Raw genomic sequence first — 25,241 nt, 5'->3', positions numbered from 1 at the left:
TTAGGATGTTTCTGTAATATGGCTTTATATTGCATACCTTGTAGTTCTGTGGAAGCGAACATTTTAGTGTCTCAAGAGCAAAACTCACATACCACAGTCTTAAGTTGATCCTGTTAAGCAAAACATTCAGGCAGAGTCTCACTTTGAGTGACGACAGTAAAATAACTATTAGATTTACGGCTGAAATATCATCATAAAAAATGCTTGAGGTTGAAACAAAACAAAGCAAACACAAACTACTCCCTAAGTAAGCTGATATTACCTGCATATGCCATTTGACATTGATGACCAGACTAAAATAACTTGACATCAATGTATGACTTTCATATTTTACATTCTGTAATACAGAGCACTGAGCAATCTCTCTGGTTTTGTTTTCATTTTAAGCTCCCCTTACTAAAAGTCTACACCACAGAACAGAATAACTCACAAAAAACACAGAACCTTAACACAAAGCTTGAAGGTAAGATTCAAATGGTGAGTGAAGAGGTGTAAACACTAGAGATGTTGAGGTCGAGGGTTGTCTGGGTGAGCAGATTCGGGTGTTTCAGCAGCAGTGGAGAGATGCACTGCCCCCTGCTGGACTCCTCCAGGAGAGTCTCTCCTGGGTGGATTTGCCCCAGCACTGGACATACTCGAGCGGCTGCTTCTGTAGCTGGGCCGTACCGAGGGCAGAAAAGTGCTAGACTCAGAGGTGATAACAATGCTGGGAATCCGACCAATTGCACCTCTTGAAATGGGCACATCCGTACCGTCACTAGCCTGGAAGAAAGTTTAAATAGATTTAATCTACCTATTGCCAAATATCAGCATTCACTGTGCATTAAATCATAAATAAAACATTGTTCCTGCAGATAACACTGCTGCAATCACGCTCAACATGATCTCCGTAACACTAAACACTGACAGCATAATTCTCGGTTTAATTAACAGGCATTCATGTATAAAAGATGATTAAGATTATTCTTTCAAAGGCACATATTCAGTCTGCAGAAGAACGCAATTAATGGAAGAATGGAACAGTAATTTTATTAAATGCTTTTCTTCTGTAATCAAAATTCAAATTCATTAACTAATTACATTTTTTAGCAGCACACTGTGATTCATCAAATAGCATTCTAGCATTTTGACTACACTTTCAGATTTTTTATTTACACATTTGATTGCCTGGGCGAGTTGCTCTGCCAGTGACACCAGAACAAAAGGTCAGCAAATTTTACAAACCGTACAACCTACAGGATCCTGCAAAAGCTTGACTGCTTTATACTGAACTCAAACAGACTTACAGCTAAAGGGTTGGTGCGGTCCGGTTGGACGAGTCCAACCACAGACACATCTTCCACATCAGAGGAACTCTAGGTCAGAAATGGAAGTCAGTATAATAATCAAGCACATACACCACTGTTCAAAAATCTGGTGTCAGGAAGTGTTTCTGAAAGAAAGCAATAATTTCATTCAATAAGGACGCATTAAATTGAGACGTTTATAATGTTACAAAAAACTTCTATTTCAAATAAATGCGGTTCTTTTGAACTCTCTATTCATCAAAGAATCCTGAAATGTTTCTCCAAAAAAAGTAAGCACAACTTTTTAATGAAGATAATAAAAATGTTTCATGAGCATCAAAGCAACAAAATGATTTCTGAAGAATCAAGTAACATCACAGGAATAAATTGCATTTTAAAAAATGTGCCTTTTTTTAGCAATATGTTAAGGATAATCACAAAAAACAACATCAACAGGGTGATTTCATACTATCCTGAAGGGGTTTGTTTTGTGACAAATAACCAACTATGGTCACTGTGTCTGCTTTGATTATTAAAAACTACTTCTTTTATATTCAACACATGGGCACAGCTTCTCATTTGCCAATCTCATTTGCCAAAAAAAGCTGTGTTTTGTCAAATCTGCATTTTGTCAGATAATAGCCTTTATACAACAGTTCTTTCTGGTTCTCTAATCTGATTGGCTAATAGGAGTGCGATATTAGAGTACAACAGAACTCCAGCAGATGTTTCACCGTTTGTATCACTCCATTTACGGTACTTCTCACAGCAAGTGTCACGGCCCCAATCCATTACAATTTTTGATGTTTTTGTGTCACAGAATGTAGTTTTAAGTGGTTTTGGAGAGAGAATGTACTTGTTTATAGTTTAAATATGCAGTTTGTTAATAAAGATAGTGTCTATTTGAAAATTTGCGTCAGCGGCCGCTCAGTGCTCATGAATCCGCCGGGAAAAGCCAGATCTTCTGGAATTTGCCACTGGCTCTAATGGCTCTATAGTGGTTAAACGTGAGATATAATTTGTTTTGGGCAAATCTAACGGGCAGTCTTTGGTCTCATTAATCTATTATTTGTTCCAGAGCAAATCGCTGTGGCAAAATCTCACTTTTATGACTTGTTTTTTAAATATTATTATTCAATATTTTATATAAATAACAGTGGTATTTATTATTGATTTTCATATAAATAATAGTGTTTTAATACTGTTTAGTATTGAGAAATGGTGTGTGTAGTGTGTAGTAGTGGTGATTTTAGTGGTAGGGACAAGAGACTGTTTTTACGAGTAAGCAGTAAAGACTTTTACATTGAAAAAATAAACACTGTCATAAACGGAAGTTATTTTTAGTTTCAACATCAGCTTAAAGCAGCTAACAAATGCACTGAGCAGTAACGGAGGCTTACAACATATACCAACAGCAGACAAACCTGGATGTAAACATAAATAAATAAATAAATGCAGCCATTGTAGCAACCATTTACTTCCCAAGGTTTTTCCATTTACCCACAACAATACCTAAAAATATATTTCAGAACATAAACTGCTAAATTTTTTATTTTTAGTTAAATTTACTAAGTATAAAGTTAACTTAATTCATGCCCAAAAAATGTTTATTTTAAAGCAGTGAGTGAGTAATGCACTCCTTCATTCACTTAAAGAGATGGTTCACCCAAAAATGAAAATTCTGTCATTAATTTCTCACCCTCATGTTGTTCCAAAGCAGTAAGACTTTGGTTCATCTTTAGAACACAAATTAAGATATTTTTGATGAAATCTGAGAGCTTTCTGAGAAAGACAGCAAAGACAGCAGCGCTACCACATTCAAGGACCAGAAAGGTAGTATGGAAATCATTAAAATAGTCCATGTGACATCAGTGCATCAACCGTAATGTTATGAAGCTACTAGAATACTTTTTGTGCACAAAGAAAACAAAAATAATGACTTCATTTAACAATTTCTTCACGGAAGATGCAACATGCACTCTTGTAAACGTGCGGCAAAGACTGACACGGAAGAGAAGAAATTGTTGAATAAAGACTTTATTTTTGTTTTCTTTGCATACAAAAAATATTCTTGTAGCTTCATAAAATGGTTGAACCACTGATGTCACATGGACTATTTTAACTATATCCTTACTACCTTTCTGGGCCTTAAACTGGTAGTTGCATTGCTGTCTATGCAGGGTCAGAAAGCTCTTGGATTTCATCAAAAATACCTGAATTTGTGTTCTGAAGATGAACAAAGGTCTTACGGGTTTGGAACAACATGAAGGTGAGAATTTATTGACAGAATTTTTTATTCAAATTTCAAACTCAAAATCAAGGTTAATGTGGCAAAAACAAACATAGTGCAGTGTATCTGGTTATCAAGACAGACTCTCTCGAATATGAAAGATTGACTTGAATGCACTGTGTGTGAATTTGTAGCTTTACTATAGAAAATGTGAAATGTGTTTAAAAGTGTGACTGGTCACACTAGGTCGACTGGCTAGGTCAAATGTCAAGCTACGCCCATGGTTTAACAGAGCAACATGAGGATAAATAGAAGCTACACTCCTTTGATACTTGCCACATATGTAATACACTCAGCCTGTGAGGTCACCTTTTCAAAGATGCCAGAGTCATGGCTTTTGAGCTTAGACTTGAAGCTGGATGAGTTACAAGGTTTGAAGTCTGGGATCTCTGCAGTGTCCTTGCTGATCTCACAAGACACCTGTCGGCTGGCAGGCCTGGAGCCCATGCTCGAGAGATCGGCCTCAGTATCTGTCCAGCCCTGAAGAGTAGAAACAGGTTATAAAATACACCCGTTACAATCACATTTGCCCTTGAGAAGACTAATCATCAAATCTAGAGGTCCATCAGGCTCACACACTCACAGATTCGCTGTCGGAGGCTGAGGAGAGCCGGGATTTGCCGGTGCTGGTTCTGCGAAGCTGTCCGGACATATCAGAGGACTGACTTGTGACGGTGGAGCGACGTGTGGACATAAAGCTGCTGTGGAGGGAGTGGAGGTCATGCTTGGGGATGCACAACAGCACACGAAGACATGGAATGTATTTCGCTATGGCCAACCTGACAAAGACATGATGGATCCATATTTACTGTACATAAAGCATGTTCCATAATAATCATACCAACTTCAATGAGACAAGTAAAATACTAATGAGAAATCACTGGTAGACATATTGATTGATCTTTTCACTGGTATCAATCACCAACAAAACAAATGTTTTCAGCAATAAAATACAACTGAAAGAAAATCTTATCATTAAACAAACTTAAGCAAACATTAGAAATGTTGACTTGGCAACTAACTAGTACAAGTACATTTGAACAGTTTAACACTGAATGGTCTCAGAAATTTCAAAATCATAGTGTCTAGCCTTGTAAATAAAAAAATACATGCACAGATATGTGTTTTTTAATTCAGTAGCAGTGAAATCTGTTTTAAAGGCAGCAGTAGCAATAGGAAAAATAAGTTTACTGAAAATCTTTGTGTATCAGAATATATGCAATAATTTCAGAGCTTCAGATTAGCTACATAATTTAGATACATTTGAAACAGTAGTATTACAGTTTAGACCTAAATCAGAATAGACCTCTTCTCATTGAATGCATGGAAACGTGTTCAGTGCATAGGAAAATATGGTTTAGTGTTGTGGGAGAAAAGCCATTCAAAATTATTTTTACCTCAACAGGCCTTACACATGGTACCAGCACAATGTGCAGGATTACTCTTTATGCTCAAATGGATATTTAGGTTAATGAAATCAATCAAAATGGAATTTCACACTTTAACCCAGAAGCAATGCATGTTTCTGATCAATTTGCAATTGAATGGCTCAGTGAGCTAGACACTAGGAAAAATTAAAACAATCACAATTTTCCTCAGGTGTTTAGTCCTAATGGGGCCAGACCAGGTAATCTAATCTCTGACCCATGCTCTACATTATTGGGAAGTGAGTTTGTCCATTAAAATGTCATACATTACCACTTACAGTAACATTAATATTTTTCATCACCACTTTAAAAGGCAAAACTAGAACAGTCGGGTTTCAAAAATATATTGAACTGACATCAGTGATACTCAAAAATAAACTCGTACAGTACCTGTATTTGGGGTGTGTGATGGCATAGATGATGGGATTGTGGATTGCTGAAGCTTTGGCTATCACAGCAGGTACTGAATTCATATATGGTGTGAGCATATCAGAATACCTGAAAAACACATGGAAAATAACTGTATAGATTAATTAACATGTTCATTTGTGACCCTGGACCACAAAACCAGTCTTAAGTCGCTGGGGTATATTTGTAGCAATAGCAAAAAATACATTGTATGGGTCAAAATTATAGATTTTTCTTTTATGCCAAAAATCATTAGGAAATTATGTAAAGATCATGTTCCATGAAGATATTTTGCAAATTTCCTACTGTAAATATATCAAAACTTAATTTTTGATTTGTAATATGCATTGCAAAGAACTTAATTTGGACAACTTTAAAGGCGATTTTCTCAATATTTAGATTTTTTTCCACCCTCAGATTCCATACACTGAAATAGTTGTATCTCGGCCAAATATTGTTCTATCTTAACAAACCATACATCGATGGAAAGTTTATTTATTCAGCTTTCAGATGATATATAAAGCTCAATTTCGAAAAATTGACACTTATGACTGGTTTTGTGGTCCAAGGTCATATTTATGTGTATATATATATACACATACATACATATACATACATATATATATACACATAGAATTGAAAAAATGAAAAAAATCTAAAATTACATAGTTATGATGAATATATGTAAAAGCTAAAAAATGTAAACAATAAAATGACACGTTATATGATGTTTTATTGTATTATACAGTAAAAGCAGTAATATTGTGAAACATATATAAATTTAAAAAATAAACTTTTTCTATTCTAATATAGTTTAATTTCATTTATTCCTGGTTGTAAAGCTACATTTTCAGCAGCCATTACTCCAGACTTCAGATCCTTCAGAAATTATTCTAATATTCTGATTTGCTGCTCAAGAAACATTTCATTATTATTATTATCAATGTTAAAAACTGTTACGTGTTTTTTTTTAAAACCATGCTACATTTTTTTAATGGAAGCCCGTTTCCGCCACAGAATTAAAAAAAAACTGCAACTTTTTATCTCACAATTCTGACTTTTCTCGCAATTGTGAGTTTACATCTCGCAATTCTGACTTTTTTTTGTCAGAACTGCATTATATAAACTCACAATTGCAAGTTATAAAGTCAAAATTGCGAGATATAAACTTGCAAATCTGAGAAACAAAGTCAGAATTGCGTGATATAAACTCACAACTGGAGGTAATAAGTCAGAATTGTGAGATATAAAGTTAGAATTGTGAGATATAAACGTGCAATTCTAAGAAACTGAGTCAGAATTACATGATATAAACTCACAACTAGAGGTATTAAGTCAGAATTGCGAGATATAAAGTCAGTATTGTGGGTAAGTTAGATTTATAAAATATAACCTTGCAACTGCGAGTTATAAAGTCCAGTTCTGAGGGGGGGAAAAAAAGATTTTCACAATTCTGATCACAATTCAGACTTAATAACTCACAGTTGTGTGTCATAAAGTCACAAATGCGAGATATAAAAAGTTCAGAAATGCGAGTTTATATCTTACAATTCTGACATTATAACATGTAACTGCGAATGTATATCTTGCAGTTGTGACTTTTTTTAATCAGAATTGTGAGTTTATACCTCGCAATTCTATCTTCATAACTTGCAATTTTGACTTTACAACTTGCAATTGTGAGTTTACATCTCACAATTCTGAGGAAAAAATTTAGAATTGTGAAATAAAAAGTTGCAATTTGGATTCCTCAATGAAAAAAAAGAAAGTCCAAAAGAACAGTACTTACTTACAGAGTAGAAAACCTGTAACATTTAAATGTCTTCGCTGTCACTTTTGATCAATTTAATGTGTCTTTTCAGAATAAAAGTAACAATTTCCTAAAAAACTAAATCTTAATGACACCTTTTGAATGGTAGTGTATATTTTATATTACATTATATTGTGTTGTCAGGGTTGGGATTCATTTACCCAGCAAATGCTGTCAGTGCCACAGTTGAATATGGAGACCAGGAGACGACATACATGAGAATGACAATAAGAGCAATTTTTGCCATCTTCCATTCATTTTTCAGCCGTTGAAATCGTTTAATCGAGTCTCTCTTGTTATCTCCATTAATTTTGCCCACAGCTCTTTCAAAGACAAAAAGAAAGCAACAGTTAAACAACACAAATCAAAAGCTATTTTCAACACATCATAACCTTAAGATGAATTACAATGCAGAATATTTGTGTTCTGTTAGATCTGTATCAAAGAACTCACTCATTAGTACTGCGAATGGATCGGAAAATAAAGAAATAGCAATAGATGATGACGATAAGCGGAATGAAGAAGACGAAGATGAAGAGGAGCATAGTGTAAGCTCGCACGGAGGGTGTGAAGGTCATATAATCCCAGGTGCATGAGGTCAATAGCCCTTCAGGAACATAAGCACCTGCAAAACATAGGCATAGTGGGAGAAAACATTAAATAACAGAATTTGTGGAGGGAAGTGAAGGATAGCCAGCAGCTAAGCCTTTTACACCCTGTGAAATATTGTCAAAACTGGAACAAACTCACAGAGAAAAAGGATCTAAGAATACTGTCTGGCTTGTGGGTAAACGCAGTGAAATACAACCCAATGAACACACAGCTGAGGATATTTTAGAAGCATGCTATAATCACAGTATTTCTTATCGCCACCAATCACAGTCTGGCTTTCATGCATGTGTGGTGCTATCATTGGTTCTCTGAGGTCTGAGGTTGGTGTGATGTTCAGCGTTGAAGATACAAGCTGTCAGAACCGTTAGGAGACAGACACCCTTCGTGTGAAGAGCAGGTTGCCTGTAAAGCAGAGATAGAAAGCGCTGGAGAGCCAAAAGCACCAGGCTTTACCAGTCTATCCCTCTTAAGCTGAAAGCCTCGGTCCTCAGAGACCACCTTTATGCGACACAGATCAGAGTCCAACGCCGCACTGTTTGTAAAGCCTCTCATGTTCGTGTGCTCACGCATGGATGACCCAGAATGCAGTGCACTTGTCCCAAAAGACCTGAGCTTATAAAAGACTGATGCATCTTGTGAAAGAAGCATCAAAGGTGTACTCAACTCCATTAACACAGGACCGCACTTAATCACATGCAAATGCACAGGCATCACGTGACATGTTGACATCTGGCTTAAAATAAATTGCATTTGGTTTGATGTGATATTCATCGATTTTTCTGACAGATGTGTAAATCGGGTCAAAGGTCAACAATCTGTTCAGTTACCAACATTCTTTAAAATATTGTCTTTATGTTCCAAAGAAGAACAAATTAAAGTTTTGGAACATGAGGGTGAGTAAATGATGACATAATTTTCATTTTTAGGTGAACTATGCCTTCAGGCCACATTTAATCATGTATGAATGACTTTGTAGGCCTGTTAGATAAAAATATAAAAGAAAACGGCATTAATGAAAAACAGGAAAGAAGAACCCAAAGTCTAATAGGTTTAAAATGTTAAAACAACATGTACCACACTTACTCCAACCAAAGAAGGGTGGCAGGCTCCAACCAAGTGAATAAGCCCAAGCTATCAGAAGAATCAGCAGAGCTCTCTTCTGAGACAACACACCGATGGAGGCTAGCGGCCGTGATCACAAAGTATCGATCCACAGCGATGACCATGAGTGTGATCATGGAGCAGATGCCAAATAAAGCCCCACAGAATGCATATAACTCACAACCTGGAGAGACAGGAGGAACAGAATTAGGCGTGTCTGCAACCAAGAATAGTTTATACAGAATTGATATTTCTGTGGTAAATTCTAGCAGTTGGAGCGGAGTATTTACCCAGTGCAGAGTTATTTTTTATCCATATAGTTGACTTCAACGGGGATGAATGGGTTGAAGGTCCAAATTGCAGTTTCAATGCAGCTTCAAAAGGTTTTACAAGATCCCAGACGAGGAATAAGGGTCTTATCTAGCAAAACAATCACTCATTTTCTAAAAAAAAAAAAATATTTATATACTTTTTAACCACAAATGGTCATCTTGCACTAGCTCGACTTCACACATTATGTAATCAAGTTGGAAAGGTCACACGTGATGTTGGTGGAAAATCGACCTAGTGTTTACAAAGTGAACGTGCAAAGAAAGTCAAACACCCTTTACAAAAAAGGGTCAAAACATTGATGTTGGGCGATTTTGAAATTGGAGTGTTTTTCATCTTTCATCAGCTCACAGACGAAGAACTAACCACAAGTGACTTTTCCAATGTGATTACATAATGTGTGAAATCGTGGACATGCATCGCATGTGCAACTAGTGCAAGACGAGCATTTGGTCAAAAAGTAAAGTTTGAAAATGACAGATCGTTTTGCTAGATAAGACCCTTATTCCTCAGCTGGGATCGTGTAGATCCTTTTGAAGCTGCACTGAAATGGCAATTTGGACCTTTAACCCATTGATCTCCATTTAAGTCTACTATATGGAGAAAAATCTTCCACTCTAAAAAATTTTTTTTAACCCAAATGCTGAGTTCAAACCATTGGGTTATTTTATTAGGTTAGTTTTAATATTTTTACCCAGGTGCTGGGTTATTTTTTTAACCCAAATGCTTGGTTCAACTTGTTCGGTCATTTTATTGGGTTACTTTCTAATATTTTTTACCCAGGTGCTGGGTAGTTTTTCTGCTGGGTTATTTTTTTCTACTCAACCGCTGGGTTAAGCCTGTCTCTGACAAAACAACCCAGCTGCTGAGTTACAGTCAGTCAGAGTGTGGGCTTTTTGAGTCCTCTACAGAAGAGCGGACCTCGGTGCCACCGATTTGCACTTCTTCAGCGATGTAGGACGATTTTGATGTTGGAGGAGAAAATGAGATAGGAGTTTTTCGGCATACCTGAACTGTCTTGAACAGTGCACAGAGTATGCATGTGTATCGCAGAGCTAGACAAGATGAGCATTTGTGGTTAAAAAGTGTACAAATATTAATTTATTTAAGAAAATGGCCGATTGTTTTAATGATAAGTCCATTTTTCCTTGGCTGGGATCATTTAGAGCCTTTTGAAGCTGCATTTAAACTGCATTTTGGAAGTTTAAACTCGCAGGCACAGTTGAAGTCCTCTACATGGAGAAAATTCCTGAAATGTTTTCCTCAGAAAAAATTATTTCTTTACGACTGAAGAAAGAAAGAGATGAACATCTTGGATGACAAGGGGTGAGTAAATGATCAGGAAATTTTTATTCTGGAAGTGAACTAATCCTTTAACTAAATTTCCACCTGATGAAATATTGAGATTGCTGATGCCCCCTAGTGGCTCCCTGGTTGTGAACCACTGTTTTAAATGAACTTCGTTCACCCCACATATCCAAATACACATCATGGTATTTTAGTAACACTACTGTTCTAGGAGGATCCTACATCAAATAAACACAAATACAGAGAGAGCTATTTTGAAGTCTATTTCACATAATACACATCATGTTGGCAATAAAACAGGTCAAACAGAAGAATAACCAGCAGAGAGCCAAGAAACAGATGATTTCACACCATTATACTCAACACACACACACACACAATCTGGCACCTCCTCAAAATCCACACACCCTGTCTTCTATGCTGTCAAGGCATATGTAAACAACAGAATGAGTGGCAATGCATTCAATCTGATTTGTGATCATTTGTGCTTGTTTTCTCAGAACACATTAACTGGATGCACTTTAATAATTACAAAATATTACATCTGTTATTAAAGATAATCCTCTCACACATTAGGATGTCTTCTCTTTTCTCTCACACCTTGTCAGGTAGAGTATACTTTCATGTTAATCTGATTGATTGAGAAAGCTTTCAGTGGGATCAAGTGCATGGCTGTCACGATCAAATTAACAGTGGTCATATTTGTGCCTTGTTTTGTAGTGCAGTCAGAGCTGACAGAAGCAAGAAGCCCATCTTTTAACTGTTTTCACCAAATGAAACTGGGTCAGAGTCCCTCCTCCAGGAGGGAGGTTTCAAACTCTGCTTGGAAAACTATAACGCGTCAGGATCCCAACAGGGAGACCAGAGGCTGTTCTGTTTAAATGAAAGCCAATGGAGCAGATGCCTTCAATATGCTAAATAAACAGCTTTGAGTGAAAATTACATAATAAATTGATTCTTGCCGGCTGGTATGACAAATTAGCTGTTTTACAGGGGAAACTGTATATTTAGTGTTTCTAGTGTTTGTATTTGCCTCAAATTGTCTACAACAATATTTAAAGGCACAGTGACTTTTCCAGCTGTTACTGAATAAGGATAATGAGCTTAGCATAACATAATATGATTTAAATATGATTTTATTAATGTACATGATATTTGTGGGTGTACAAATCACAATTTAAAAATTATGTTTCCTCTTTTATCCAGATTTTTATCCAGATCTTGATAAACATCTTGATTTTTAATAGTTTTTTTGCTCATTTTAGTGCTTGTTGCCTTATTTTAAATCAATTTAATTCATCTTGAGGCCTCAGTCCTCTGTTTGAGAACCACTGATTTAGATGGTCTCCACCAATATAGTATGTGAATATAGTATGTAAAAAAAAAAATCAATATATATATATGTATATATACCATTGGTTTCGAGATCTGCTACTTGTTTTCCAATTAAACTAACCACCTCTCTGTAAGACACTGTACGACTGGGTGACCTGATTGTATGTCACAGTGCAAAGAGCGGACAACAATTTCATGGCTGCCCAGTAAACTCCCTGAAAACAGAAGATCGGCATCAATCACTACAATAATCATAATCATACAGCGCCTGATCTCACTGCAAACGTCAGCAAGCAGAAGACTCTAACAAAACCCAGTCAAGGCTGATGAAGGCAATTAAGATTCGGTCCTGATAGGAACTGACATTTAGAACACCTCAGGGAAACTAGGATGATGGAAGCTTCCATCATCTAATACCACAAACAGCTGCATTTCACAGTTGAGCAAAATGACTAGCTAGTGCTCAAAAACAACAAGAAAAGCTCTGACGTACAGTTGCTGAAAAGAATTTAGAGATATTACAATTTGGCAATTGATGAAAAAGAAACAACTGTACTAGACATGAATAAACTAAAACATTCATAGTTCTTAGCAACAAAAGCATAGAGAAAGATCGGTATGAATCCTCGTAAGTACTGAGAGACCAAGGCTGTCTCCAAGGGCAACCTCTCCTTCATTTGAACCCATTCAACCTGACATTCATTTTATCAAACCATCTATCTCTTCTTTAATCTTAAATCCATTCATTATAATTCAAAAAGTATAGTAGAGTACAATAAATCATGGACGTGCATGTTTTATCTCAGACACAGCTTATGCATTAAAGGGATAGTTCACCCAAAAAAGAAAATACCCCATTTATCTACTCACACTTAAGCCTTATAGATGTATATGACTTTTTCTTTCAGTCGAATACAACTCCTGAACCTAGTCAACACATCTGTGTAAGAAAAATATCCATGTTTACAACTTTATACACTGTAATCTCTAGCATCCGCTAACTGTTGTACATGTGTACACGAGAGAGTGGCGTTCCAGCGGATGACGTAGGATGTAGACGTAGCCTAAGTTCCCTAGTAAAAAGGTCTTTAAATGCAAAATATTTAAAGTGTACCTGAAGTATACCTGCAATAGTTCCACTTTAGCACAATTAAAGTGCATTAATTTAGGGTGTCATCCTCGATAGCTCATTATCATTTCAATCTCACATCATATTATTAATATATTAATATTAATAGTCTTTGTCCCTCTCTCTCCGCCCATTCTACTTTTATCCTTGTCCACAGCTTGGTTTCCTCTCGTATTGACTACTGTAATTCTCTCCTCTTTGGTCTTCCCCAGAAATCCCTCCATAAGCTACAACTTGTCCAAAACTCAGCAGCTCGCATCATCACCAAAACCCCCTCTTTCCATCACATCACCCCTGTTCTGCAGCAACTTCACTGGCTTCCTATAAAATACAGAATTGAATTTAAAATCATTTTGTTCACTTTCAAGGTAATCCATAATCTTGCCCCTCCCTATCTATTCGATCTACTTCATATTGTCACTTCCTCCCGTTCTCTTAGATCATCCACGTCCATTCACCTGACCGTGCCCTCTGTCCGTCTCAGTACTATGGGGAGTAGAGCTTTCAGTTGCTCTGCTCCCATTCTGTGGAATTCCCTCCCACCTGACATCCGTAATTTAGATTCTCTCCCTCTCTTCAAATCTAGACTCAAAACCTATCTATTCAAGCTTACTCTTTGTGATGTTACTGTTTTCTATTGTACATGTTTTGTTTTCTTTGTGTTGTTTTGGTTGCTTGTATTTGTATTGTTGGCTTTTTTCTGTGCAGTGTCCTTGAGTGTTATGAAAGGCGCTTATGAATAAAATGTATTTTTATTATTATTATTAAGTACAAAACTAATTTAGCAGAATAAATATACCAAGTACAATTGCAGGGTATTTTTATTAAGTGCATAATATGTAAATGTATTTGTAGAATACTTAGCATGAATAAATATATTTTAAATACATCCTAGTAAATTTTTCACTAGGGTAGTCTTTTGTGTACAGCAAAGGAAAATCAGTCTGCTTTTGGCTTTTGTACTTCTAATTCATGACCAGTGTTTTGTTTTGCTCTATTCACTTCACTTCCGCATTCGTCACTTTTCATCAGAGCTTATGCTATGTCTTATGACATCCACTGGAACGCCACTCTCTTGTGAACACACATATAACAGCCGAAGCTAAAGATTATGGTTTATAAAGTTTAAAATATGATTTTTTTTTTTTTTTACACAAATGCATCGATTCACTTCAGATAGCTTTTTTAACCCCGTGGAGCCATGTGGAGAACTTTTTATGATGGATGGATGCACTTCATTGGACTTCAAAATCTCAACACCTATTCACTGCCATTATAAAGAAGAGCCAGGACATTTTTAAATATAACTCTGAATGTATTCATCTAAAAGAAAAAAGTCATATACCTCTAGGATAGCTTGAGGGTGAGTAATTTTCATTTTTGAGTGAACTATGCCTTTAAATAATGATCTATCTGCAATGACAAGTCTATGTATTTTACAGCATCTGCACATTTTGCCTCAACCATTTGAGGCATCATCATTGTATTAAACTACATATGTGACCCTGGACCACAAAACCAGCCCAAGTCGCTGGGGAATATTTGTAGCAATAGCCAAAAATACACTGTATGGGTCAAAATTATTGATTTTTCTTTTATGCCAAAAATCATTAGGATATTAAATAAAATGTGTTTCATGAAGATATTTTGTAAAATTCCTACTGTAAATATAGCAAAACTTAATTTATAATTAGTAATATGCATTAGTAAGAGCTTCATTTGGACAACTTTAAAGGTGATTTTCTCAATATTTTGATTGTTTTGACCCTCAGATTCCAGATTTTCAAATAGTTGTATCTTGGCCAAATATTGTCCTAACAAACAATATATCTATGGAAAGAATATTTAATCAGCTTTCAGATTATGTATAAAGCTCAATTTCAAAAAATTAACCTTTATGACTGGTTTTGTGGTCCAGGGTCACATATATGTCCTCACATATAGAAAAACCATGCATGTATGTTTGTTTGTGTGTACCTTTCTCCCCAAAGATCCATCTCTTGTGCATGCTGGTGGTGAAAAAGATTGGTGCCTGGGTGGCACACATGAGGAAGTCTGTGATGGCAAGGTTTATTATGAACAAATTCGCTGGTGTCCTCAGGGTCCGGCTCCTACACAGACACAAAATAATTGTTAACAGTTAATTTCTCATTTTTCATTTAGCCATATGACGCCTGTGAGAATATTAGCCTCCCTGTGCAATGCAAATAGCTCCAAACAAAGACAAAGCTAAAACAATTGCCATGTCTGCAAGAAACACACAATGGTTTATTTCCTGACAGAACCAGTGTTTTTTTACCAAATCGATTGAGTGACTGATTCATGACTCACTTGTTTTGATTATTTTTGAAGAAACAGGTTGAATAGATGACTCCTTGACTCACTCATAAACAAGACCAGTTGACTTATTTCTGATTTAGTGTTTCTGAAGGAATTGGTTGTGTGAATTGGGGAACTTGCACAATTTAGCAAAAATCGTACGAATTTGTACGAATTAGCCACCTCGTAAAATATGTACAAACTGCTATGAGATCAGGTTGGCACCAATCCATTTGACTATGGTTTGGCTTCTTTATTAACGAACAATAAAAAAATTCATACACTGTTTTCATAGTAAGTGTTTAATTCCCCACAGCCTTTATTTTTCTCACCTGCTGAATGCATAGATGACCAGGAAGTTGCCCAGCATGCCAGTGATTCCAACAGCCAGGATGACAGCACCAATAGTGTAATGAGCATGATCAGGCACATCCACTGTTGGAAAAGGGTAAACTGATTCTTCCACCATGGCAACCTTGAAGACACAGGGGTGCACATTAATTAATAGCTCAGATGAGAAGCAGCACTTTTATAGCAGCTGTTTTATAATGACCTTTGCATCAAAGAGTGTGCAATCTGTTTAAGAAACACCATTAAGCCTGAACTCAGCTGACACCACCAACACGTTAATTCATTAAATGGGAGGGGAGAAGAAATATAAACGATACAGACACGCTATAGATGTTTTATATATTTGAATAAATACTAAATAGATTTTCATCACTCATTTTTAGACGGATCTCACGATGCCTCACATTGTGTTTATACACCTACATAATCTGTTTTTGCAACAACCCTCATTTTGCATATGTGTTCATTGTTTTATATATTTGCAGTAAACCAATCTTTCTTCACAGCTGTTTTCAGGTCTGACTATCCACTTTTTTCCTCAATGCGGAAGTAAGCCTATGTGTGAGACTTCCGGTTTCATTATCCACTATAGGGAAATAACGAGAAGAATAACAACGTGCAGTAAATGGTAAAACGATTTGCACTACAAACCAGAGTGCTCATAATTAAGATAAAACATTAAAATAATATGGTAAGACACACCAATTTGCAACATCAAGCAGCAAAACAAGCTGTTTTGAACAGCTAAAAAAAGCTGGATGCGGATGACACCGGAGGATGCCGCAACCATAAAATTTACAAATGAGTCTTACAGGAAGAAAAAGGTGGACAGTTTATACTATTTTGATTGAGTTCTTGACTGTATAGGCATGACACATAGTTTTAATGTTGAAAAGCCTGTGTACTTGCAGTCAAATCCAATTGCAGCCAATTTTCATGCACATTTCAATCTTTAAGGGATTTAAACAGGCCTAAATGACAGTGAGCTGGCATTTCTCTATGCTTTTCATTGCAGATTCAGGTCTAAATCAGGACATTTAATCTGTTCATATAAATATCCGTGTTTCTGTCTTGTGTGTATTGAGAGATAAACTGCTATGCGCAAGTAGGAATCTGAATAGCTGAAATCTTTATTATAAACTCTTCTTTAGCTTTTCTCATACGTCTGACTCTTTAATTTATAAATGACAGATCAGTTAGAGCAGTAATATCAATAGTAATCTTAGGCTAGTAAGAGAGGCTTTTTGTCACTTTGAGGAGTAAATCTTTTTTAAATAAACTGAAACAGATACGTGAAAGAATTAAAGTTAGGAAATCCTACTATGGCAAAGGGATTGTTTTTGATGGCATAATCTCTCACAGTACTAAATTCAGTCAGATCCTGGGAACTTATTGCATGCATTCCTCCAGCACTAGACAGCACGGTACAAGTCTTTAAATGCAAGATATTTAAAATGTATCTGAAGTATACTTGCAATAACAGTACACCTTACACTCTAAAATGCTGGGTTTTATTGGGTTATTTTTTAATATTTTTACCCAAGTGTTGGGTTATTTTTTTGTTGGGTCATTTTATTGGGCTATTTTTAAAAAAAATTACACAGGTGCTGGTTAGTTTTTCTGTAACTCAGCTGCTGGGTCATTTAACACTGGATTTTTTTTTCTGCCCAACCGCTGGGTTGAGCCTGTCTCTGGCGAAACAACCCAGCTGCTGAGTTACAGTCAGAGCGCTGGCTTTTTTGAGTCTTCTAGTACAGGAAAGAGCGGTTCTCAGTGCTGCTGATTTGGTGCACTTCTTCAGCGAAATAAAGGTTTATATACATTTTATTTCATTTATAGTCTTTACTGTGTTGTAAATTGTATTATTTCACACAACGCAACATAAGGACAAGATGTCAGTCAGCTGCGTAAGCAGCGGTTGTTTTGCAAGATGGAAACACCTTTTGCCTTGCATAAAATAAATAGATTTCATTCATTATTGTACTAATTTAATTTTTAATTTAGTTTAATATTAAAATAGGTTCTCTAATCTCAGTACTGTTTGTTTATGGGAAGGTTTTGGAGTCAGTTACAGCATCCTTCATCTACGAGTGAAACGAGGCTGCGGTCTGAAGTTCCCCCCGCCGAACAGCAGCCCTTCACCAGCTCAGATTTTGGCAACACACCGGCACAAGAATTAGCACTATTTCAGTAAAAAGCGATCACAGAGAACATTTGAATACGCTAAAATTAAAACGCTACTTTTAAATGTTACATTTTTATGTCTTAAATGCTTGTTAAATGAGTTTAAATGTATGTAATATTGTGAACTATGCTGTATTCACCCATATAAGTTCAATTTGTTTTGTATTTTGTCTGTGTGTTCTTGCTTAATAATAAATGTTTATCTTTTGATTATTGCTGTTGCATCTAGTAATTCTGTGTGTTTTTTATACGTTCCAGTACATTTTAAACCAGCATTATAATAATTTTTAAACAACAGTTGACTTAAAATAACCCAGCATGTTTGGTAACAACATTTAACCCAACCAGCTAGGTCAAAATAACCCAGCATGTGTTCTGTCCAATATTTACCCAGCACTGGGTTGCCAAATAACCCAAATTGGGTTATTCTGGGTCAGCACTACTTTCGCAGAATTGAGGTGCATTAAGCACAAAATTAGTTGTTCCAATTTAGCAGACATATACCAGTTCAGTATACCAAAAGTACAATTGCAAGGTATTTTTATTAAGCACATAAATATGTAAATGTATTTGTGGTATAATTAACAGAAAATAAATGTGGAAATAGGAAATATTTGGCTTTCACAGAACAATTATGATTAAATGCAAACATTTCTATTAGCGGATATTTTCTAACTGCATTTTCCTTAGGAAAAGCTTTAATGAAAAGACCTTTAAGTGTCAGAGCTCTGAGCAAATGAGATGGCTGAATGCAGGACAAGCACTCCCGGAAAAGTCATTTCAAGGCAGATGAGTGTAACCATGTGGCCATGATGGAGGAAAAATGACAAAGCAGATTCACTCACTGCCTTTGGTATGTGTCAAGTGATGATGCGGAGACAACTCTTTACCAACAAACTGTCAAAATCATCATATTTGTTATGTAAAACACAGAGTCAGCTATAACAGAAGCCTGCATCTTTTTCTGGGTCATATCTTGTTTTACTTAAATGTGTTCATGTTCTCTAAGACGTCACGCAACTGGTCTAATTTGGCTAGTTTCTCCAAAGCAACCGATGAGTTGGAGGCAAAATGGGTTTGCTTGGACACACAGCCTTTGACGTCAACAAAGCGCAATATATGGGAAGTGTTTTCTCCTCTCTTTTAAATGTTTATGAGCTGATGGATTTTGCTATCATTACTATGATTATATGTTCAGCTGAATTTTTCTTTTTACGTTTAGCACTAGTAATTTTCCTTTCCGGTTGAGAACTACTGTTTTACACTATGCAGACAAATAGTCTTTGTTTCTTTCATGGATAGCAAATTATATTTTGAACTCTTAAGAGCATAGCTTATAAAAATTATGTTCGAAACATGGTTTCCTTTACTCACACCCAAATTTAATACAAATCATGTTTCTCATGAACCTCAACAGACATGAGCCATTGTGTATCATCAAAACATTTGTTAAACCTCTTCCAGCTTGAACTTCACTGGTGAATTTATTTGTATTTTCAAAATATAGCGGTAGCCATTGCTGTGTGTTTTCATTCATTACTTCTGAGTTTGGGGTCAAATGAAGATCTAAGCCATGAAAAACTCTGAGGGCTGAGATAAGACTGTCTTCTTCCTCTAGAAGAAGGATTCTCATGAAATAGATACTGTTTGAGTCCCACATCTGTTTCTCACTCAGGGTAATATGACTGTGTGACTGTGTTAAGGCGCTTCAGTGGGATTTTTGAAGATGTTTCAAAGTGAACTAGCCTCTTCAAAACCATGTAGTTATTCAAGAGAAGAAAGGTGTTTTAAAGGTATTTTAATTTAGTGCAGATGGGATAATTCTTCATGAAAACATTTGCTATGAAAACAGGATTGCCTCACCACAAACAACAAAATTACTGTTTTGACATTTCTATCATTATTTATCCCAATCCTGAGGACAAATACAACTCAGTATCATTGTAAATAGTTAACATTACACAGATTGTGTCTTAAAATGGGAGCTTTTCTTTCAAAACTACAATTGAACACTAAAATTAAGTGTGCAGTGCTTCTTATTTTATATAATATGGATCATTAATAGTCATTTAATTTAGCAATTGTAGTTCAGCAGATCAGATAAATGATGTAACAAGCCAAACAGTTATTCATTTGAGAGATTCATAGCTATAAAGTGATTAGTGACCTATAATGACCAAATGATTTAAAATTAATTATAAAACACATTATGTTGCTTTACCTTCACTAATCTGTGCCTTCAAATCACATCATGATTTCAGCAATGCAAAAAACGTGGATGTAATCACAGAATCCAGTCATAAAAATGGAATTTATTTAATAAAAAGTCTCATTTTGGATGTATAAATCAAAAGTGGACTGGTGTCTGTGAATATTAAGATGCAAAAATATTACTTAAATATAAATCCTGCATGCTCTGTGTGAATGAATGGCGCAGACTTTTGAGAAAAACTTTCATATCATATACAAACAGAAATGTAAAGGTCTTCACAGCAACCCGTCAAAATAAAAGTTCAGTTTAACTTGAAGTAACGCTGACAGAAATATATTACTTAATGTAATAATAGTAATTCAACTAATAATAAAATTATTAAATTATTATTTAATTGTAACTATTATTATTCTTTAAGGAATATTTACCAGAAAAAGTGTTTACCAGAAAAATGTAAATGCAGTACATGGCATTTCTGAAAAAAAAAAAAAAATAAATAAAAATAAAAATAGAAGAAATAAAAAAGAAATAAAATAATAATATATTTTAAATGAAATCAATTATTTAGAGATGTTTGTGATTAATAAAATTTAATGAAACCATTAAAATGGAATCCAAAAGATTAAAGGAAAATCAAAATAAAACTGAATTTGAGAAAAAAAATATATATTCATATAGGGCCTTAAATAATATAAAAACATAGATCATTTTTGTTAAACTTTTAATAAATTGCTGTTTCATGATTTCAATTATTTAGATATGCTTTTTGATTAATATATATTTTTTAATTTAACAATTAAAAAGTCTAATAAAAAAAATGAAAAAAAAAAAAATGGAATCCAGAAAAATTAAAACGAAAAAAAAAAAAAAAAAAAAAACGGAATATGGAAAAAAAAATACAACAGATTTCACAGGGTCCTACAAATGATTAAATGAATGATAAAACATTGACTCCCCAGTTAAAAGAACACCATTATTTTAAGCAAATGTGAAGGATGAGCCATTTACTATAACATTACAACTCTAGAGGATTTTAATTAGGCTTAGATCTTTATGATACTTCAGATTCCTGTAAAGTAAAAGGATAGTTCACCCAACAATAACAATTTTGTCATAATTTACTCACCCCCAAGCTGTATGGGAAAAAAATACTATGCAAGTCAATGGCTACTGTCAACTATATGGTTGCCAATATCTTCTTTTGTGTGCAACACAAGAAAGAAACCTTTACAGGTTTGGAACAAGTGGAGTGTAATATATTATTACTGTTATATATTTTAAAAAAAGAACATGTGTCTCTTTGAAGCACTTTACTGTGCATGATTGCTATGTCCTTGATCCAAATAACTGAGATATGAATGTACTGTAATTCACATGATGTTCACAGCTGTCCTTCATATATGAAAAGGTTCTTTTGCGCTCCAGATGCTACTGCACTTGTTTGACCGCATTACCATGATTACTTAGCTCAGTTAGAAAGCAAAGCTGCCTGAGCTCAGCTAAACGCACACACTGCCAATACCTTCCACTCTTTCATCTGAAACTGTTTTTCCTCTACACTACCTAGAGCTGCTTAGTCCCGCTGGGTCCCGTTGTCTTCTCTAGGGGAGTTTTTTTCCGCAAATTAAACAATGCAGCATTTCTATGAGAAACACTGTTAAAAGACATGCTAATTTTGTCAGAGTTGGCAGATAAACTTGTTTTGATTGCACAATATATTACCAAAAAATCTGCCAATTAATGTGTTTTCTTAATGTTGTTAACGGTGAATAAATTCCTCTGAGTCACTTGCAGAATGTTGCTACAATAGGAACAGTTTATGCACTCACACAAATTGCTACCCCAAACTCTCCTGAAGCAAACAAACTGTCCTACATCTACAAAACAGTCCACGCTCACAGTATTTTAATCAACAGGAGGAAATGAACACATTGAGAGGTCAATATGTGAGCATGGACCTGAATATGATTATATCATAATCGCATGATTACAGTGCATCTTTTTTTTACCCTAATCCTTCATGGTCAGTGAAGCTGGTTTTCCTGTGAGTTTTGTTGCTGTCAGTTTAAAACAAATGCGTAAGATGATGCTAAACACCCATTAAAGTTATTGACAGACTTAAATCTGTATCACTCTGGCCTGGAAATACGCACATCTTATTAGCCCGGGGTGTCAGTGGGTTTCTGGGTCACATTTTATTACTGACGGGTCACAAGCATAAGTGCTTGTGTATAATTTATGCAAATTTGGTTCACCATCATCTCATAAATCCCACTTGACCCAAAAATGTATCCTCCTAAACAAGGCTCAAAGTTACATAAAATAATTTCAGAGAGCTCAAATAGTAATTTGTTACAGTAACAGCTTTTGGGGCCCTTTTTAAGGCTCGCATTCCACCCAAATACAGATTCAGGATATAAACACAGCACCCCCCTCTGTTCATTCTGTGCTAAAACATTGCGACAACAGAGATTAGGTCAATTAGTCCTGTTAAATTTGTAGACGAATTACACAAAATAAAATAATTCAAATCCCAGTCCATTAAGTCATAATCTCATTGAAACCATGTGTTTCACTGTAAATTAATGACTTCCATCATTTTCTTTTAGCAAATTTAATTTATTTTAGCTTAGTTTAGCTCAGATCTCATTTACTGATTAAGACATGCTGAATTATAAATAGGAACAAGACATTTGTTAAAGATTTATCTTGATTTTCAAAAATGACAAATCCTTGTTATTTCAAACTTTTGACTGGTACTGAATATTTATTTATTGGTTGAATGAATGCCTGTACAAATCTTCCACACTTTGTGTCGTGTTGCAGAGACTGTAGCATTCCAGATCTGTTCGCTTCATTTAATGACGGGAGAAAGAGACATCAACATGCAACATATAACAGAAAAACATAAACAGCCCCAAGATAACCCAATTAGCATAAATATGTAATTCAATGGCACTCCTCTGTGGCACTGACATGCCTTCAGAAGTCCTCTCATAGCTCAGTGTTTAATAATTATCTCAACAGTGAAAACCCCAAGGACTTAACCTCACAAATACATCTTCAGGCTTAAACCACAGACTCAAGCCATATATGGTAAAATTAAGCGATTAACAGCGGAGGACAGTTTCAGTCATCTGTGTTTAAGAATTGTGTTTTCATGAGAAAAATGCAATGAACCTGACTTGACTCAGTAGCATAAAAACAGTCTAAACTAAGGTACGAATTTTAAGAAAAGAAAGGTGTTTATATCTCATTAGAATATATCTTACTGGAATAGCTTGGAAAGGTATGAATTAAATATCAAAACTGGATAGTGGGGTCTGAATCAACCTGTTAAGAGTTTGATCAAGCTGGTTAAGGCTTGTAGACCAGTGGCAAACCAGCTAAGTTTCAAACACTGGTTAAGCTTGCACTGGTATGATGGATTTTCGGCCAGAAGAGAACATTTAGACTACCATTTTTAATGTTTTTTAAAGAAGTCACTTCTGCTTACCAAGCCTGCATTTATTTGATCCAAAGTAGCAAAAACAGTACAATTTTGAAATATTTTTACTGTTTAAAATAACTGTTTTCTATCTGAATATGTTTTAAAATGTAATTTATTTCTGTGATTTCAAAGCAGAATTTTTAGCATTGTTACTCCAGTCGCACGATCCTTCAGAAATCATTCTAATATTGCTGCTCAAGAAACAGTTCTGTTAAAAACAGCTGAGTATAATTTTTTCAGGTTTCTTTGATGAATAGAAAGCTCAGAAGAACATCATTTATCTGAAATAGAAATCTTTTGTAACATTATAAATGTCTTTATCATCACTTTTGATCAGTTTAAAGCATCCCTGCTAAATAAAAGTATTAATTTCCATCATTTCTTTCCCAAAAAAGAAAAAAATTATACTGACTCCAAGCTTTTGAACAGTATAGTGTATAATGTTACAAAAGCTTTTTATTTCAGATAAATGCTGATCTTTGGATCTTTCTATTCATCAAAAAATCCTGAAAAAAAAAAATGCTTCCTGAACAGCAAATCAGTATATTAGAATGATTTCTGAAGGAAAATGTGACACTGAAAACTGGACTAATAATGCTGAAAATTTAGCTTTGATCACAGGAATAAATTACATTACATTACAATTACAATATATTCAAACAGAAAGCAGTTGTTTTAAATAGTAAACGAATTTCACAATATTACTGCTTTTGCTGTATTTTGGATGAAATAAATGAGAATTAAAAAATAAAATCTTACTGTCTTACTATCTTACTTATATAGGTAGTGTATGTCACAGAAATACATTTTCTAAATGCATTACTGTAGTATTTTAACTGAAGCAAAAAACATTTGCTATAAACTTTAAATCTTAAAAAATATAAACCTCACCTGAAAAAAGTTGAAATGCATACATTGTTTAAATGTCACACAGAAATTGTGTTCAAAACTGTTTTTAAATTCAAAAAGGATGTAGCATCAAGAAGAAAATCTCAGGACTGAGAGTGCTCTTTCTACCAAAATCTCTCTCTTTTGCATAAATCACCATGATTATGCGGACTTTAACTTTTAAAGCACGCTTACAGCAGTTACAATATCCTATGTGTTTGGTCTGTGCTATTTGTTCTGTCCAGTCAAAAGCACAAAATAAACATAACTAGCATTGCAAACATATCAACATGTTGTAAAACTGTACATTAAATTTGACTGGAACCAAACAGAGCCAAATCTATTTAAACAGCAAAATAAACATTTAAAGCATTTGGCCACATATTTCACATAGTCTGCACCTGAACATATGCAAAGGAAAAGATGAGAAAGATTGAAAGGAATAGCTTTTGACTCACAGATGTGGTCGTGGGGGGTAAATCCACCAGCCTGTACGCGCTCATCACGGAGTTGTTCCACGAGGAGAGGCTTTCCACGATGCGAGTGCAGTTCGGGTCTTGTGTCGGACACGAGATGCCCTTCCTCACTGAGCGCACGGCGCCGCTCATCATCATTCACGGAACTGACAGAGAGCGGCACACCAGAAGACTTTTCAGCCGGAGATAAAAGCGTTAAACGCGATTAGGGCGAGGGCTGTACAGATGTCAGATTCTGTTCAGTCGTGCTCACTGTATGTGAACGCGTGGCAGTAAAACTGTGTC

At 35.3% G+C, this 25,241-nt stretch overlaps 1 protein-coding gene across 1 annotated transcript; it reads right to left on the bottom strand.

Moving 5' to 3' along the window:
• Positions 1-25,241, bottom strand: opn4a (opsin 4a (melanopsin)). The gene is given in 12 exon segments (XM_051126296.1): positions 1-762; positions 1,287-1,355; positions 3,886-4,056; positions 4,160-4,355; positions 5,394-5,501; positions 7,383-7,544; positions 7,675-7,846; positions 8,917-9,023; positions 9,025-9,118; positions 15,014-15,147; positions 15,688-15,830; positions 24,939-25,241. Coding segments are annotated over 12 exon segments (1,776 nt in total). The 5' UTR covers positions 25,095-25,241; the 3' UTR covers positions 1-498.

This window comes from Labeo rohita, chromosome 13 (assembly GCF_022985175.1).
Source record: "Labeo rohita strain BAU-BD-2019 chromosome 13, IGBB_LRoh.1.0, whole genome shotgun sequence".
Lineage (NCBI taxonomy): Eukaryota > Metazoa > Chordata > Actinopteri > Cypriniformes > Cyprinidae > Labeo > Labeo rohita.
This window is presented reverse-complemented; position numbering and strand designations above follow the sequence as displayed.